This window comes from Danio rerio, chromosome 3 (genome assembly GCF_052040795.2).
Source record: "Danio rerio strain M-AB ecotype USA chromosome 3, GRCz13ab, whole genome shotgun sequence".
Taxonomy (NCBI): domain Eukaryota; kingdom Metazoa; phylum Chordata; class Actinopteri; order Cypriniformes; family Danionidae; genus Danio; species Danio rerio.
The window spans coordinates 32,380,678-32,400,209 of record NC_141023.1 but is presented as its reverse complement, the minus strand read 5'-3'; the positions used below and the strand labels follow the sequence as shown (position 1 = coordinate 32,400,209).

Genomic DNA, 19,532 nt, shown 5'->3' with positions numbered 1-19,532 from the left:
TTCTATATTAACTTAATGGATTCTTTACAAATGAATGTGTTGTTCTGTAAAAAAATCTCTGCAACCATATAATGTTTTCTTCTTTATTTTAAGCAAAGAGAAGATAAGAGGTGAAAGTTTTTAAATCCAGCAGATGTCTCACCTCAGTGTCAGTCTCTGTTGAAGTGTAAACTCAGCTCAAGCCAGAGCAGTAAACCTTCACGAGCACAGCATTAGTGTTGTCATGAGTGTCAGACAGAGACAACTGCAGGTTAAATCTAACATACAATTACCCTTAAAAATACTCAAGTATCTGAGAATCATTTTCTGTATATTTATAAATACGGACTAATCCAACTGTTGGGTTAATTTTTTCCAATTACATTTAAATAATTTTTTAAGCCACTGCTGACTTTGTCTAACTCAGATATTGTTTAGAGTTTGAAAATAGCTCATGCAACCAGAAGTTTTAATATATATGAAAAATATGCTTTAAAGTTTAATTTGCCGATTTCGGGTGGGTGTGAATGTCGTGACAATGTATAACACAAAGTAAACAATGTGGGAAACGTTTAAGGTGATGTACAAATGTGGGTAATGTAAATCAAGCAAGTATGTAGAGACCGCAAAGTGGTGGACAGGACAAATAACACATCAGTGATCCTGAGGGAATAACATCACATTTCATTATTTAGAAATTTCTTACACAAAATAAATCGAGCGCTTTTAAGGATTTATATCTGTATGTTTATTAGCAAAAGCTTTCCTGGGCTGAGATTTTTGTTTTCAGATTCACAAACTATCAAGGACATCCAGGACTCTTGGAAATCTCTGTGGAATGGAAAACTAATAGAACCATTGATGGCAATTAAGTTAGTTTAAGAGTGTAAGGGGCAGGGTGGGGCTCAAATTGACAAGTGGTCCACCCAATCACCTGAGCTGAATGTTTGTATACCCTTTAACTGTCCTTGATTTACATTTTTGGTCTCTACCGCATATTACTTGAATTTTTACATTTTTATCTTTAATGTAGATATATATGAGCCAGGGCGACATGGTAACATAGTGGGTATCTCTGTCGCCTCCCAGCAAGAAGGTTGCTGGTGCGAGCCCTGGCTGGGTCAATTGGCATTTCTGTGTGGAGTTTGCATGTTCTCCCTGTGTTCATGTGGGTTTGCTCTGGTTTCCCACATAGTCCAAAGACACGTGCTGTAGTAGGTGAATTAGCTAAATTTGTCTGTAGTGTATGTCCCGGTCCTCCAGGTTGAGTGTTGGGCTAACAACCCACCTCATAAAAACTAGATGTTAGGAAATACAAATAGGGTGCGGCTAAATATCAACTTGTATATAAATCTCCCTGCGGGAGTAAGTATATATAAGCCTGGAACACAAAAACCAGTCATGGGTGTACATTTTTGGATTTTTTTAGATTCATGCATTGCATGAAAGTTGAATAAATATGCTTTCCATTGATATATACTTTTTTAGGATTGGTCAAACATTCTTTGAGATGCATGTATTTTTATATTTGGAGGGTTTGAAAAATCTAAATACTGAAAATCCCTTTTGAAGCAGTTCAAATTAAATTCTTAGCAATAGACATTACTAATCAAAGACTGAGTTTTGATATATTTGGGAGGAAAACTACAAAAAAATCTTAATGGAGCATCAGGGGATCTTTATGTAATATTTGAATTTTTTTTATTACTTTGACACAATGTATTTTTAGCTTGTGTTCTACACAACTGGTAAAAACAATTTATAAGTTGAACTTATTCATTCATTCATTTTCTATTAATCTGGGGTCGCCACAGCAGAATGAACCGCCAACTTATCCAGCATATTTTTACGCAGCGGATGCCCTTGCAGCCGCAACCCATCTCTGGGAAACATCCACACACACACACACACACACATTCACACACACACTCATACACTATAAGGACAACTTAGCTTACCCAATTCACCTGTACCGCATGTCTTTGGACTGTGGGGGAAACCAGAGCACCCAGAGAAAACCCACGCGACGCAGGGAGAACATGCAAACTCCACACAGAAATGCCAACTGACCCAGTCGAGGCTCGAACCAGTGACTTTCCTGCTGTGAGGCAACAGCTCTACCTACTGCACCACTGCATCGCCAAGTTGAATTTTAAAAAATGTAATCTAATGTTCAACTTTGTTTAAATTAAACCCAAAAAAAGTTTTTAAGACCACTTGACATAAAAAAAAAGAGTAAATCCATGGAATCATATTTGAATCCTTTTTTTCAGTGTATTTGGTTGACCGAGGGGTGAGTGGTTTCAAGTGAAAAACCATCAATCCTGACCTTGAAAGTGAAAATAAATAAATGAGAAATGCAGACTTGAGAAAATTCTCAGAAGTAGTAACCACTCTATAAACAATGTTCATAAAACATGACAAGCGGTACATCAAGCGTTTATCCAATGTTTATGCTCAATTAAGAAACATGAAAAACGCAATCTCAGTTTACAAACACACTTCAGTTAACACGTATAGGAAGTTGAATCTGTTTAAATTGAAAGTTGATAACAGAAAACTGTCACAAAGTCAAAGCTTTATGTGACAAAGTCTGCAAGAGCCACTTGTGATTCAGAGAGAAACAAGGTGTGGTAAACAGACTGATAAACGTAAGACCTGAAGAATGTGAGAGGGGAAGTATTTCCAGCTGTGTGAGTGCGAGTAAGAAAAGTGGGAGGGACAGTGGATAAAATAGGAGAAGGAGTGCTCAGCCCAGTCTGTCACTGCTGGATTGGGCTCAGTGTTCACACTCTCTCTGCCTCCTCAAAGGACTAAACAGCAGCTAAAGAAGTCATCCTGAAATTTCCATTGAAAAAAGAAGAAGCTTTGATGGGAAGTCATGTGACAACCTTGTCATTGAACACTAGAACAAAAGTTACTAAATAATCAAGAATAGCAAAGCTCCAGACTTAAGGGGAAGGTTACAAAACTTAAGGTTAGTAAACAGCTTTGGATCTCTGGTGGAGTTGAGGAATTTCAGACACTTCTTCCCTCAAGATCAAGTCTGGGCGAGTCTGTAAGTACAGAGGGCTTCAGTTTCAACAACTGGCTCAAAATATCATGCTTTTCACCTCTTCTTTCAAGATTATTGTCTTTCTGGGAGCCCACTGTACATTGCTGAGATTTTAAATCACAGTCTCATCGTGACAGTCCTGTACTTGTGATTCAGAAAATGATAAAGATGTGGCTTTTCACAGTCAAAATAAAAAGTAAAAGATAATAAAGTTTGGAGGGAAGCTGGCTTTGTAATTAATGAACAGTGAAGTCTGTCATTACTCAATATAGTTGCCAGTTTCTGTCATAACATGACCATCTCTGTCCATACTAGTTTTTCAAGCTCCAAAACAATGAGAGATACAAGAAAGTCAGTTCACATGAAACGCTTTGAGGGGATTTTAGGAAATCCCTGTTCAGCCGTTTTTTATTTATTTGATTCTCACTCTTCATTATTTATAAACTTCTTTCTTTTTAACCTCATATTAAAACTGAAAGTAAAATGAATTAGAAGCAAGAATCTGTTCATGTTACAAATCAGCGATTAGCCCATTAATTCACAAGTGTATGTTTAACATTTGGTTAAGTTTAATTAAACCACAAGTGGAACACTTTTTTTAAATGGGAAGAAAATAAATACTCAATTTGATTGAACTTATTTAGCAAAAAGATTGCATTTGTAACAAAATGTGTTTTTTAACTATCAAATTGTTTTAAATAGATAAATGCAAATAACAAAATATAGTATACATTGATTGCAAAATAACCAGTTATTAATATTTTACAAATAAGCATCACATCAATCACATTGAAGCATTTAAAAAAAAATTTAATTACTAAACAAGACCATCAGTAATTAATATGGCAGAGATCGCTTTTTGGAGACTGCTGCACTGTAAAAGCGATTAGTTGACTCCTTGCCCTTAAATTAGTTAAAGAAATAGTTCACCATAACATGAATATTGTCATGTTTATCTTTCTTTCATCTGTTGAACTCAAAAGCAAGATATTCTGAAGAAAGCTAAAACATGTAACCATTGACTTTATAGTATTTGTTTTTCACTATGAAAGTCGATAGTAACAGGTTTTCAGCTTTCTTCAAAGTATATTCTTTTTGAGATTAAAGAAACTCACAAAGGTTTGGAACCAATTGAGAATGAGAAAATGTCGAATAAACTATTCCTTTAAGTAAGTTAAAATATTATACAATCAATACCATTTAAAATAAGTCAATTTAAGCATTCAATTCAATTCATCTTTATTACTATAGAACTTTTACAATGTAGATTGTCAACACAGCTTCTAGTAAATTGAAATTCTAGTAAATTGAAACTACGTCAGTCCAGTTTTCTGAGTTGAAGTTCAGTTTAGTTCAGTTCAGTGTGGTTTAAATTTCACTGCTGAAAGTCCAAACACTGAAGAGCAAATCCATTGATGCACAGCTCCACAAGTCCCAAACCAAGCAAGCCTGTGGCAACAGCAGTGAGGAACAAACTTCACCAATTGGCGAAAGTGAAGGAAAAAAAACCTTGAGAGAAACCAGGCTCAAGTTTCAAGTTACAACAGGTTTACTCAATGTTAAGCAAACTTGTTGCTTTTAATGCAACAGCTTTACTTTATTTTATTTTTAACCCAAACTAATCGTTTTCAACAGTGTGCATGGTGAAGTACACGCAAAATTATTACTTCCATGTCGAGTCCCCTACATTCACTGTAAAAAGTGAAAATTCAAATTACTTTGACTTCTTACAATTAAATTAAGTTTAACAAACTACAGTACAAATGATTCAATATAATATTGTTAATACAATAATAAATAGAAAAATACTTTTATTACAGTACAAATAATTTCCTTTCCATGTTAATATAATAGTAATACTTTTGTTTTGTGACAAGTGCACGCATTGCTCACTATTAAATAGCGAACAATACACTGCAAAAACCAACAGTCAACTTTATCAAATGAAATGAGTGTTAACTCAAAAAAATTTCCTAAAAGTTAATTCTACTCACATGAAGAGTTTTGAACTTAGTGTTGACACAGTAATGAGTTAAATAGCTCATTACTTCTACTTAAGTTAAATTCACAGTACTTGTATAGATCAGTTTTTTAATTCTAATTGTTTGAGTTGCCTTAACTTATTGGGTTTTACAGTACTCGTTTGGTTTGAGTTTTCTACATTTATTGGATTTTACTGTGCTCAAATTGCTCCGTTTACCTAAAATAAATGACTTTATTTATTACTGAAAACTGTCATAAATTAAATTTGTTTAAGTTTTAATTTTTTACGGTATTGGAAACATTTTTTGGGTTCCACACAATCAGTGTGTGTTGAGACAACATGAAAGAATTAAGTAAACTTATTAGTTTTTACAAATTTAAGTTAATTGAATGTAAAACAATTATACTGTTTCCAACCCAAAATAAATGCTCAACAATTGTCATTTTAGCTCATTTTTGCATGAACTGACTGAGTGTATATTTATATATTTTTTATATTCTGAACAGAGATGAATGAATTAGAGGAAGTGAAGGTTCTCGAGCCTTTTCGTAAGGAGACTGAGAAAAGCACTGACCACTATCCTGGTCTGACAGCCATCTGTACGGACAAAGACCACCGCAAATTAGCAATATGCAGCATCATATGTGGCCTCTCCTGCTTTGGAATTATGTCCCTTATGTACTCTGTTAAGGTAACTATGGCTTAATTATTACTGTATTGAAATATCTGTACCGTATCTTTGTATTTGTACCATTCCTTTGGTTAGTTATCGATTATTGTTGGATATAAAAGTTAAACTACATTTAATATGTGCAATCCCACTAAAAATAGGGAGTAAAGACAAAACACAAGAGTTATGCAATGAAAATAAACACTTTGTATATCTTTATGGTAAGTTTGTGTGAATCTAACGTAATTATGAACAGATTCTCACATATACAGTGCAGCTATACAGTAAACTGATCTGTGGCCAGTAGCATAGATACTGTTGGTAGAGATGAAACAAAAACGAACACCATGAAATTTTAGAAGTGTAGTCAGGGGAGAAAGAAATGTATAAAGTAATCTAGCAATCTGGAAAAACACCTTGAAACCTGACACTGCCTTTTCTCTTTTTTCAGGCTCGAGAGACGAGAAAAACGCTTGAACATGAAAGCAGCAGTGAAACACAAGCAAAGGTGGAAAAATACTCTGAAAAAGCTTGTAAATGGGGAATTGGGGCTATTGTAGCCTGGGTGTGTTTAATTCTCATCTTCCCATTTCTAGTGGTATTTTTTTCCTATATTGTAACTTTCATAGATTGACACTGTGAAACTGTTTATGACTTTTATTGCATATACTGCATGTTACATCTAAACGACTTAAAGAAGGACAGTTTTTAGAGAGAGAGAGAGAGATGGTCATACCTACACTTACAGGGGTGTTGAATGGTGCTCGCTGACAAATTCTGTAAATAGACAAAATTTTAAATTCATATATACACCTGTAAGGTTATAACAGAAAATACCGGATGGTTACTAGTAAAAGCATACGTCAAGATCCCTAAATGAGTTTAAAACCCACCACTGCAGAGCAGAAAGGCCAATGCAGGTAGTCTAAAAGTGGTAACTATCAGGAATGTGTTACATATATTAAAGCCAAGCACACAAGATACAAACAAACTACTTTTACAATCCAGCAAGCTGTTTTTATTTAGGCTCTTAGTGGAAATTAGAAATGAAACACTCACAGAGAGCATGGCAGTCAAACGTTGAATGTGGTTACATTATTATTATCATCATTCTGTTCTTGTAAATAAGTTATTCCGATATGTTGTGCTTTTGATGTTTTGTACAATGCGTGTCTTTCAGCCTTTGTAATAAAATGTGTAACAGTCAAAATATACCTGTTCATTATGAACTTCTTACAACAACTTGACAAAGCACTACTTACAAAAAGAGCTCGATCATGTTCTAATAGAAATACAGAACTCACACGTCTATACATATCAAACAATTTTTATACACAAACCATTCAACATACCCAAACGCCACAAGCGGTATTACAAATCACTAGATCAAAGAGGAGCAGAAGCCTATGAATTGAACGGACTATATTTGGAGTACCTGAGTAAAAGCACAGAATGCACTGAAACCTATAAATCTTTTATGTTTACAGTCGAGAAGCACAAAAACATCATTTAAAAGTGAACAATGCACATCTTTTGTCTTTCTGGTAACTCAGTGTTTTCAATGCTGCCACAATGACTTTGTAAAGGCCTTTGTGCTGTTCGCTTTATAAAAATGAAACACACGGGCCATCCTGAGAGTATTAAGGCATTCATTTGAACCAATGAAATATGAATGTGGAATAGATTGACAGAGGAATGGTTTACAATGATCTTCTGACTATCTTTGAAACTATTTTTTGAGAAAGAGGGTAAGCAGGAATTAGAGAAATCTTAAACATACTCCACAGACTGATGTAAACAAGTGCTCTTCTTTTGATTGGTTATAAAAAAAGAAAAAAGAAAAACAGAGCGCAGCAACCCCTTTTCAAGGGTGTTCCTTGTTTATCGGTAGCGCATTACCTTGCGAAACATAAACAATGTGGTGCGTTTTAAAATCTTTACAGTACATTAGCAATCAAAACCAGATTTTATATATCTGCGAATATTTATTGTTCCTTTAATAAATTTACAGTTAATTTTAACATAAAACACACAAAGGCTATTGTTTGGTACAGAACAAACAAGACCTCTGCTTTACCCTGTGACCTGCTGAAGAGCCATCCAGGTGTCCAGCTCCTCAAGCTTGGAGCAGAGGAGCGACTCCAATTCCTGCAAGGTGAGGCCCTCCTCCACTTTAGAGGAGCCCCCGACTCCTCGTCTGGTCCTACAGACCACAGAGTTTCCTGCTGTCTTCCTCTGAGCTCCACCTCCCGCCACCAAACCAACCAGGGGCTTCTTGGGCTTCCTGGCAACACCCAGTTCAGGAAACTCCACAAAGCGCTTCAACTTTTTTGGGCCCACAACAGCCTGCGAGCCATCACGCCGATTAAGAGGCACCTCAAATATGGTTTCCAGACGTCTGAAAAAGTTTGAGATAGTAGCTTCATTGACCAAATGGACTGAAATCTTATAAAAACAAACAGCACACACTCTAGGTAAAGGTAAATTAAAGACGGGTACAATTTTTCAGAGAGATTAGCTGCGTCCCAAATGACACACTAGACACTTATGCACTTACACACTTAACAGAATGGTATATGTATGTAGTGTCGTTTCAAATCAACATTAACATTTTTTACCAAGCGGAAAATCAAACCGTTTCCCAGATGACGTTTGCCAAATTAACCGAAATGAATGACCAAAAGTACCAAATAACACCTGCCATGAGTCAGGGTTCATACACATTTTAACTACTCAAATTCGATGACTTTTCAATGATTTTCCAAAACTTTCAGGTAAATATTCATGATCTTGTTTCATGTTTATTGTAATGTCTACTTACACGTGATAAATAAGAAAATCAATGCACGTTCAAATTTATTACAGCATATCAAAAAATGTGACAATCTATGAATTTTATATTTATTTTTTATATCTGTAAAATAGTTTTTAGAAAGTATGTTGTTGTCTGTGTGTACATTTTAGAAATATTGGCTTGTGTTTTCAGCACCCCCAGTGCCGTTAGCACCCCCAGTATCTTACCTCCGCAGTTAGAGATTGTTTCTGGACACGAGACTCAAAATGTATCTTGAACTACGGTGAAAGCAAGTGAAATAGAGGTGAAGCTAAAACTGCTTTTGATTTTTAAAGTTATTGCTTTTGCAACTGAAGATTGAAAGTTTACCCCACACAGAGAATGTCACGAGAAGGGACGAACAGCTCAATTTTATTTTATTTAAAATGTACCCAATTTTATTATCTCAAATATATTCAAATGCACAGTTAAGTGTTAAACAAATCTCATGACTTTTCCAAAACATCTTGGGTTTGTTTTTCCAAAACTTTTCCAAACCTGGAAAAGGCCTTTTCAAAATGTCATGACTTTTCCAGGTTTTCCAGCACAGTATGAACCCTGATGAGTATAACCACATTGACCATCGGGATATATAGTATAATCAAGTATAAATCACTCCTGTAAGAGAATTTGGCTTTCACAATCTAAAATAAATAAAGTAATCAAACATCAGTGCCTAAAAGCTCAGCCCCTTCGGCTGCGTAAGCAAAGCAGTGGTCATCGAGTGTGTGAAGTGTCCAGTATTTCACACTTATTTTTAATGATTGAATAAGTGCATCATCCGAGTATTTAAAGTGCACTTATTCTGTTTAGTTTTCAGTGTAAATGCACTACGTGTACCATTTATACTACTAAATGGCATAGAATAGTGCAGAAGTATGTTAATTGAGATGCACTAGTAGTTTACAGCAGACTAGGCTTTATAATGGCGAGGCATTCTGGTTTGCCAGTGCTGAAAAAGGACCTGTAAGTGTAGCAAGTATTCACGGCTCATACCATTATTAAGCTCTTATGAGTGAGAGAGAGTTAGAGACAGTTAGAGAGTTAGAGAGAGAGGCTGTGAGGCAATGTCTTCCTCTGTACATGTTTTTGGTGTGAAATTTCATGCGATTGCTTCAGAATGTGCCAGGTAATAAAATCTTGTTGAAGATCACAGCGTTTGAAGGATTTGCCCACAAACCTACTTTTAAACTGTGCATGCACATAAGAGCATCAACATTTGAACATATACACCCACTTTAAGGGTGTTTTGTGAGCATTGAGTGATTATCTGTGATCTTTGGCATTATAAAAACAAACTAAAAAAAAAAAACGTTTAAAATAAGAGAGTTGTTATTCTGTCAAAGTACGGCTAACTTAGTACTTCTAACGATTATGAAAAACACTGAATCGATATCAAACGATTATTGCATCATATACCGCCCCCTTTCCAGTTGTACACATTTGTTGCTCTGCAAAGCTCACTTTTACATGAAATTTACTAAAAGCATGTACTGTAATGTAATGTTTGCAGCAAGGGATGCGCATCATTCATTGATGTACATTTGAATCATTCATGTTTTTAAAAGCGCGAAAGATATTGCATGTTGTTGTATGTATGCACTCAGCCTCAGAGACGAGCAGAGCACACACATATAAAGTCATCTTAATGTGAGCACTTTAATGGTCAAACACATTCAAGTTTGACCAAACGCTGTGTTTAGAGATTATTTATATTAACCCTTATTTATGTAATAAACAAACGAGTTGAGAATCAAAGGACATGTGAAAGTGAAACTATAAATGAGAACCGTGCTGCTCTTAAAGTGACAGCGTGCAATATTCCTTCTGCCGACTGTTTATCATTAATCAAACAACTAAAAGACAAAAATCACTCATTGCTCTTGAATGAAAGACTTTTGTAGCTATAATTAGTTTTTTTTCTTACAGTGAAGATGCTTAAAGCACAGTTTGTTTCCTATATTTATTCTATTGAATTATTATTTTTTAACCCATTTCTAAACATAATAGTTTTAATAACTCTTTTCTAATGACTTATTTATTTTATCTTTGTCATGATGACAGTAAATAATATTTGACTAGATATTTTTCAAGATAAAAGCATTCAGCTAACGGTGCAATTGAAATGCTTACTTAGGGAAATTAGGCAAGTCATTGTATAACAGTAGTTTCTTCTGCAGACAATCAAAAAATATATTACTTAAGAGGACTAATAATGCTCACAATAAAATAGTTTTAATAATATTTAAACCTGCTTTTATTCTAGCCAAAATAAAACAAATAGGACTTTCTCCAGAAGAAAAAATATTATAGAAAATACAGAAGAAAAAAAACTTCCTCTGTTAAACATCATTTGGAAAATATTTATTTAAAAAAAAATTCACAGGAGAGCGAATAATTTTGACTTTGGCTGTATATTGTTTTGAATTATCGTGATTACAAAATAATTATGACCAAAATAATCATGATTTTTTTCCATAATTGAGCACCCCTATGTCAAAGGTGGTTTAAAAACAGCAAAAGTAGCTTTGAGTACAAGAATTCTGAAAGGTCAGATAAAAATTGTAACCAGCCTAAAGAGAGTCCCAACCACTGAAACAGTTTAGCATGCAAATGACACAAAACATTTCATTTTCATGTGTTTGAAACTGATTTTATATTTTGTGTTATCCACTGCAACTGCATGCATTAGTGTTAAGGTTAATGTTTTTCAAATACCCGGTTTCCACAGTAACTGGAAGCAGAAACTGAATAAATTTGGTTGGATTGTTTTTATGGTGTAGACACTAATGTGCTCAAATGCATTGTAAGAAAAAGGCACATACTCTCTTCATACTGACATAAACATGATCACAATGAGACAGCTTGTGGGAAAGTACACCAAAACAAGGTATTAATATTAACAGCTTAATACCAAAAAACAAACTGCTATGAATTGTGATCAGATGTGGTTTCTGGCTCGAAAGCCAATCAAGTTGATAAGTGTTTGCACTAAACTACCGTGAAATATGTGTAATAACCAATGTCTTACCCATCTGGAGGTTTGCTGAAATTTTTGTTTGTGTAGATTTCCTCCAAGCTGAAATCCTTCTTCTTTATTCTGTAGAGCACAAACAAGAAACACTTTTTTTTTTTACAGATGCACATGAGCTAGGGACAAATGAAAAATGTATCTTCTCTATATATACGCACCTGATGACCTTAGGAAGTCCCATTGGGGTGAGATTATTCTGAGGTTTTGGAATCTTTTTACAGATCCGAATGGAGGAGACCTTTCCTCTCTGACTGCCCTTTGTGTCTGTCTGCTTACAAAGAAACCAAAGACCCAGTGAGGATTCAACTAAACTATACATTTTACACCAAAAACTACAGTCATGAGAAAATGAATACCTTGATTTCAGAATCTGACAGAGCTTTCTCCTCTGAGATTGATGCAGAAAGCTTAAAGTCAAAGTCGGATCTCTCTTCTTCTTCAGCTATTGCCTCCTCACACTCCATCTGATGCACATTGTCTGTCTCCAAAGAGCTTTGTGAAAACACACTTGAGAGAAGAAAGAGAATGTTCATTACTGATTTTCATCCATCTTGGAATATGTCGGATCTTGTTAAAAATGATACATTTCATAAAAAAAAAGAATGGGTAAATAATAAAAGGAAAGCATACTCGGCGAGGGAAGCTGGGAATCTGATCAATTACCTGCTGAGTGATGACACAGAGGCAGAAGGTGTCTCGGGGCTGGGAGTGACAACAGAGGATTGGCCGGTAAAAGCATGACAGGACGTGAGGGTGGAGGTAAGGGGGGAACTGAAGGACGGTGATGATGACGCTACAAAACTGGAGGCAGCTGAAATGCTGCCAGAGCTGGCATTGCTAGCATGACTACGCCCTTGGCTTGAGCTTTTAGACAGGAACGCTAAAGGACTGGACAAAAAACATGAGGCAAGGACTGTGAGAGAGGTGGAGGGAGAATAAGGGGAAGAAGGGGACAACGGGCTACCCCGACTAGTAGGGTACACCTCCTTACGGAGACACAAGGGAGCAATCTCTCGCTCAATCTCCACACTGCAGACAGTGTGCCGACGAGTGCGCTTGGACGGTGAATGATGGTGGATGGGAAGTGGAGCGGGTAAGCTCTTTCTGCTGCGTGAGGTAGTGCTGCTGTCATGTGTGTGGCACCGGGGTAAATGATAGTCATTGAATTCTATGGACGGGATTTCAGGGCAGGAGTAGCTGCGCTTGAGGTGGATGGAGCCGCTACCTGTCGACGACACTACTGGAACATCTTCTGTCTGCTTTTCTGGGCTCCCTGTATCATCCTCGCCCCTTATGGCACCATTCTTAGTTTGAACGAAACCGTCTTTTCTGCTCGGACGTTTTACATTCTTTGTGGGTTTCCTATGTTTTGTTTTAGGTAACAACAATAGTGGTTTTATTACTACTCTTGGTCCAAAATGAGATGCACCCTGCTCCTTAGCTGTAGACTGTTCACTAGGTAGTAGTTTTCTTTTTGAAGGTTTACGTTGTCCTGCTGGATCAACCACTGAACTCATGCTGTAATCCTTTCGCTTGGATATTCGAAGGTTTCTCTTCTGTGAAACATCAGTTGAACTTCTAAGATGTCGTCTTGTCTTTGGAGGTTCAATTGTCTTGTCTGGCTCTTTCAGGAGTACATGTTCCAATGATCCATTAATGGTACTGTCATTTTGAGTGCCGTTTTGAGGAGACACACTATCGGTGGCATTATTTACATTGATGGAACTCAATGATGGCTTACATTTTAGATTTTTTCTCAACCGACTCACAATCTGCTCCTGTCTCACTTCCTCTGAAGCTTCTACAGAATTTCTCCTATCAACATCTTCAGAATGAAAAGTATCAACAGGCCAATAGGAGTCTTTAAGTGGTTGCGCTGTAGAAACACTTTTTGTCTTTTTTCTGTCCTGAACATAAGTTCCATCCAGCTTCTTTACTTCCAGAGTGATGTTATCGTCTTTCAAATTCTTATTCCTAACAGATCTTCCCTCTCCAGCATTCATCCTGTCACAGTCACTCTTTATCTGCAAGTCTTTCTTTTCATGAGGAGCTTCTCTGCATCTCTTTGCATTCTTTTGCGGGAGAGAAGTGTTCTTTGGAGGGTCTGATATTCCAGACAAGTAGTCTGCACACTCTTTACTGTTTTCAGACCGTGATTCCTTCATCTCCACATCCAGAGTCTTTGATCTTGTTTCAAAATTTGCCAATTCGCCAGAAGCAGACACGGTAAACCCTGAGAAAAGTTTCTTTCGAGGGCTTTTCCTGGTGGCCATCCTTGAGTAGGCTGTGCTTGTTTCCTTATCTTTCATGTCAAAATCAGATGAAGTGCTAAAAGAGGGGGCTCCAGGATCAGGCTTGTTTAAGCAAGTTTTGCTTGTCCTACTGTTTGACTCTGACTTCAAAAGGGTTGATCGCTTTCCTGAACCGCAGGACTCGCATTTCTTAGCTGAGAGTGGATGCAAAACAACTTTTGCATCTGTATGAACATTGATTTCACTAGACAAACGCGTGGCACTTGTAGAATACAAAGGTTCGTCTATTGACAGATTTAGCCTACTCCTGTGAAATGGAGTCTGTGCTTTACAAGGACTTGTATCACGTGTCTCATCTTGAAGGACGGCTTGTGACTGGGTTGAAGGACAGTTAATCTGATTTTCTTCATTTGATGCAACGTCACTGGGCATTTGAATATCATCCAATACTGCTTTGTGGTTGTCACTTGTTGAAACTGTACAAAAATTCAGTCTCGGTGAAACTCTGTGGCGTTTCGGTGCAGTATTGCACTGTACCTTTTCTGAAGAAGGCCTTTTTGGAATCAGTCCATTTCTAAATGGATCACTTTCAGTCTCGACCTCATGAGCCCGGGTTGAAATCTCAATATTTGATTCAGTCAGTGGTTCTTGATGGTCAGGAAGTGGAGCTGATGACAGAGGGTCACTTGGCTTGAAGAGCCGAACAGGGCTCATAACGATCTCAGTGAAGCTAGCCATCTTGGATTTGAATGACTGTAGAAGTGGACCAATCTCCCATCGTTTTATTGCTGAATGGTTCTCTGGTGACTCCTTCTCGGCTGGCTTCTGGTCATGGTTTGGCTTTTTTGCAGTGCTGCCACCTCCTAACTGTACGGTCACACAGGGTGATGCCAGTTTGTGGCATTCATCCCTAAAATAAAGACACAAAAGACATTTAAAACATGATTGCTGGAAAAGGATTCAAGATTTTTATTGTCCATTTGGCCCAGCATCACTCACTCTGAATATTCTTCCTCCATCTCAGCTTCAACTGCAGAGCTTGTCTGTATCAAGAAAAAAACGAAGGAGAAAAAAAAAAACATTTAAAGGGGTCCAATTATGTTTTTTCACTTTTGGATTTTAGTTAGCATGTAGTGTAGTGTGTACAATTGGGCATGAAAATGTTACAAATTTCAATGTCCACACCAAAGAGAGATAGTTCATTTTTTTAAACATAGTATAGTGTTAGTATAGTGTGCATAGTCATATTAAAGTGATATAAACACAACAGGTCTCTTTTTTTCCTAACCTATCATTAAAATTTTTATTTTTTTTAATATTGACATCTTTTTAAAAGTCGAGTGAGTAACTACAAGTAAATTTGTTATTAGACCAAATTAAATAAATTGAGAGTTTGAGGGGATTCTCTGCCATCATGTAGAGAACAAAAATAACTGCTGTTAAGGCTGCACAATATGTTGTTTCAGCATCTATATCAAAATGTGCCCATGGGCAATAGACACATTGCAGGATCTGGAGTCTGGATTATAATTCATAAGTTATTTGCATGTGTTTTTGAGGCCTGTGACTGTATAAGGATATTTAAAGCATTCTTGCATATGAGAACGGTTTCTAAATTTAAAAACAATTGGTTTTATTGATTTCTTTTTTACCAAGATAACTATGCAGTGTTAGTTTACACTTTGTTATTCAATTGCTATTTACCTGAATACTGTTAGAATCCTCAGAAAAAATAACTATCAAATGTTTATTTGATTTGTATCTTTTACTTTATCTATGCTAGTAGATTATTACATTTTATGCAAATGCACTTCCCTCTCAAAAATAATATTTACAGAATTTAATTCATAAATACACAAAACACAATTTCTAAATTCAAAAAACAATTTATAAATGGGCAAATCCAAACTGTAAATTCAAAACACTTTGTCAATTCGCAAATACAATTCTAAAATTCAAAGCACAACTCATAAATGGAAACCATTTGAAATCATTTGAGGAAATATTAGTTTTTTTACTTGTAAATTCACAAATTGTGTTTTGTGTAAGGTCATGAATTAAACTTTGTTGATGTATTATTTTAAGAGTCCTCTTTCTTCAGAAAAACAAAATACTGCAATATTAGACTTCTAATATCATGCAGCCCTTACTGGAGTCCGGTGATTCACAGAACCAGTGCGTTAACTAGTGGCAAAACTAACCCAAGCAAGATTGCTATTGGCTTTGAGCATTCCTCGCTGTCTACCTTTTTGCATTTTTTTCCTTCTGAATGTCTCACAAAGGTGTGTCCTGTCAGTTCTATTGTTTGTCTGACTCTTATAACAACAACATCAGAATATGAGTAATGCATCGAATGGTGTAGTAAACTGTATACTGCAAGCAACCCATTCTTTACTACTGCTCTGCAACATGTATCAGCTTGAGCAAATTTATTAAGACTTGCTTCTGGATTAATACGTTAATTATGATTGAATGAAAAAGGAGAAAAGTGAAAGACATGCTGAAGAATGGAAAAACAGCGGGACCTTACCATGTTTTCGTCTCTTGCATGGGAATGAACTCAAGTGTTGAGGCTGTGATGACTGAGTCTCATCTTTGAGTCTCTTTCCTGTTTCCTATTAAAAAAAAAAAAAAAAAAAGGTTGCAGCTTACACCCAATGTTTTAAATGATGTTCAGTTTCTTGCAAAGAAACATTTCACTTGAAAAGACTTTAATGCATTGCAGTCATAATATTTATTTATTTAGCTTTGCCTGTGTTTTTGACAGTGCAGGTAGCCACTGACAGTTTATGTATCCCCAAACACCAACTTTTATTCACTTAAAAAATTGTTTTGATGTTTTACATGGTTAAAAAATATCCGTAAATCGACAGTTTTCTGTATTTTGTGATTCATGTTATTTATCTTTTTTTATGCTTTTGAATTGCATTATGAGACCTTTCTTTCTTCTGACAACTTTTAAAATAAAAAAGTTGGAAAAATTGATGTTGTATGAACATTTTTAATAGTTTAAAGGTGATACCTTGTCTGGGTCTGTGTTGTTTTTTATGCTGCAAAAACCTTGTAATAAACTGCCAAAACATGTTTGGTTATTTTAAAGATTTGTTTATTTATATATTATTTCTTATACATTATATTATTTCAAACTACTAAAATGTCAACAAAAGTCACTTTGTTAAACTGTAAAGTTGAAATTTCAACATCAAAAGTTGACAGAGATCAAGACCATATAATGCAATTCACAAATGTAAATAAACAGAAAACCCAAATTACAGAACCTGTTAATTTATTTTACAGTGTACTGAATGTTCTCTTTTAGCTACAAAGCTATTGTTTAGTACTTCAATATGAGCAAAACTGATGGTCTGATTAATTAGAATTTAAAAAGGATGCCCTTTTAAACTTAATTTAATCAACTCAATAAACTAATAAGACTGTGATCTTTTAGTAATTATATTGTGCAATAACGGTCAAATCAATTCCCTAGTAAGATAAAAGAAAGCCATTTTGCAAATTATCTTCATTTATGAACACCATACAGGGCTGTAACAATGCAACAATCTGTAAGAGAACTATCTTTAATTTTAGGGAGTCAAAAAATATATATATAAAATCACATTTTGCTGCCCTTAAAGGCAGTTGTTATAGTGCACCAAAACTAGTTATACATATTTTAAAGTCAGTATGTCTCATTTTCACTTACTTTAACTTGACTCACATAAACGTATTTAAGTAAATTTTAAACTATAAACAAATTACATTTAAATTTTTAAATAATATACACTCACACCCTTAAGATTTAAAATGAAAGGGAAATCTAATCCAGAAGGGACATTCTACCAGAAACGTATATTTTCACTTATAAAAAAAGTGGCAGGGCTTGACTTAAACTTTTAAAAAATTTTATACAAAAACAAGCATAAAATCATACAATTCAATGATAGAGAGCATCCTTGATCACGCTCAGCTTCTTCTCAGTCAAACGATGTCACTTTCGAGTCATAGCCTTAAACATGTAATGCACGCATTGCATGTTAAATTTAATGCAAATGTAACAGGATGAAAATAAATATGGGAATAATAATGCATTTATTTGTATTATATATTTGTAGGATTTATTTATAATTTCATGCTTTTAATCAATTGATGTGAATGATAACAACCTAAACTTGTTATTTCTGTTTTTTTCTAAAAGCTGTTTTTTTAGCAAAACAAAAGCATTAAAGCTCTAGGTTCAATTGAGCTGAGGACAAGTTGTGTACAGTGTAAAGTGTTTTTAATAACGACAAATAAATCTGATCTGAGAACCAAATGAATGACATATTGCTTTACAGAACAACAGAAATCAACCATCAGTCCATTTTAAATATCTTTTTTTGTATGAAATATTTTTATTCACTGTATTTATGTTTTTATTGCAGGGCAGATAATGTACGTTTCTGGTAGAATGTCCCAGATATTGATTATAACAAAAATGTTGTTTTAATGGTAGTAAATTATCTATTAATTTAGGTAAAAAGGTTTGTGCTGTAATACACGGTACTGAATTATTCCCATCGTTTCTTCTGGACCACTGAATGGCATAAGAACAGATGAAAGCATGTTGGGTGCAAGTATTTACATCGCGTATTTTAATCATTTGCTGACTTGTCCATCAATTAGTCTCTCAATAAGCATCCAGACAAATTAGTAAACACATGTAGTAGCAAGACAAATAACGCGTTGTTTACACACAATAATAAAGACAGACAGAGTGGAAACAAAAACAGAAAGCCCTGGCTGCGATTGATTAAAGTAAACAGTTCTGTTGTCATGGATTCGCTTTCAGTAGTACATCATACCATCATCGTTTATCAAGAGCCTTCGCATTATCGGTACAGCTGGTATTCCCCTAATGTTTTGCTTGGTATATGATAACCAAGTAACAATTCAGAAATATTTTAGATACGATGAAAACAAATGTAATCGTAATTTTGCAACATGTGGGCTATAGTTTGCTAATCGACCCGATATTGAGCACTTCTGTACAGACAGAAGATCAAAAACAGCGGTCTCATATCGCCAAAATAGACTTCAGCCGAAAGCCATAACTACGGTTAAACGGATTACCACCAGAAGTCTCTCAACACTGAATATTACAATATTTTAATTCCACAGAGGTAACGGCGCTGAAATGTGTCCCTCGGGCGCTTGTCTAGAAATCTAAGTTTCCAGACACTGGTGTGGTTTTGTGTACGTCGTCGACGTAAATTGCGGCGGCTAACAGAGCTAAGCTGCTATCTACGCATAAACCAGTAAAACATACTGCGTTCATATTTTATTTTACTCTCTCGTACTTCTCACACAGGCACGTGACGTAAATAAAGTGCATACAAACCTAAAATCGTATGAGGGGAAAAGTGCAGTGAGGCGGCGTAAACATCTCCTTTACGCGTTGTTTTCAAAACACCGATGTTTGTGTGACATTTCCATGCCGGACGGCGCCCGAGTTTCACCATTGCACCGAGAGTTCAGACCTATCATTCGGTGCGGCCGTGTTCCCGGTCTGGCGAAGAACCAATCACAACCTCGCATAGTATGTGAACGGCCCGCCTGTCAGGTAGAGTCTAAAATGACAGCCAATTAGAAACGTGCAGCCACAACGTTCTGGCCAATCGAGATTCAGGAGGGAGAAATGCAACCAATAGCGATCCGCCAAACAGTCGTCTTTGTCCTGATATGAACT

At 35.8% G+C, this 19,532-nt stretch overlaps 1 protein-coding gene and 1 non-coding gene across 3 annotated transcripts; one reads left to right on the top strand and one right to left on the bottom strand.

Annotated features, from left to right (window-relative positions):
- The first annotated feature begins 2,738 nt into the window (after positions 1-2,738).
- si:dkey-16l2.20 lies at positions 2,739-6,900 on the top strand. Its single transcript, XR_015480983.1, has 3 exons — positions 2,739-3,037; positions 5,525-5,709; positions 6,140-6,900. It is a non-coding gene; the product is annotated as a si:dkey-16l2.20 (transcript).
- Positions 6,684-19,300, bottom strand: prr14 (proline rich 14). Of its 2 annotated transcripts, none has more exons than XM_087244754.1 (8): positions 19,185-19,300; positions 16,338-16,422; positions 14,807-14,850; positions 12,219-14,717; positions 11,912-12,062; positions 11,714-11,826; positions 11,553-11,621; positions 6,684-8,086 (listed from the first exon to the last, which is right to left on the bottom strand). In XM_087244754.1, exons 2-8 carry the CDS (start codon positions 16,338-16,340, stop codon positions 7,762-7,764), a joined length of 3,204 nt encoding a protein of 1,067 aa, XP_087100880.1. In that variant the 5' UTR covers positions 16,341-16,422; positions 19,185-19,300; the 3' UTR covers positions 6,684-7,761. The 2 variants fall into 2 exon arrangements, with proteins under 2 accessions (XP_087100880.1, XP_087100881.1); XM_087244755.1 differs by having other exon boundaries at positions 11,714-11,823.
- Between the last annotated feature and the right edge of the window lie 232 nt (positions 19,301-19,532).

Coding starts and splice junctions, on each gene's coding strand:
- prr14 (XM_087244754.1), bottom strand. Junction 12,063..12,218: donor TCTGTGTCATCACTCAGCAG/GTAATTGATCAG, acceptor TCTTCTCTCAAG/TGTGTTTTCACAAAGCTCTT. Junction 11,622..11,713: donor GGACTTCCTAAGGTCATCAG/GTGCGTATATAT, acceptor TGTGCTCTACAG/AATAAAGAAGAAGGATTTCA.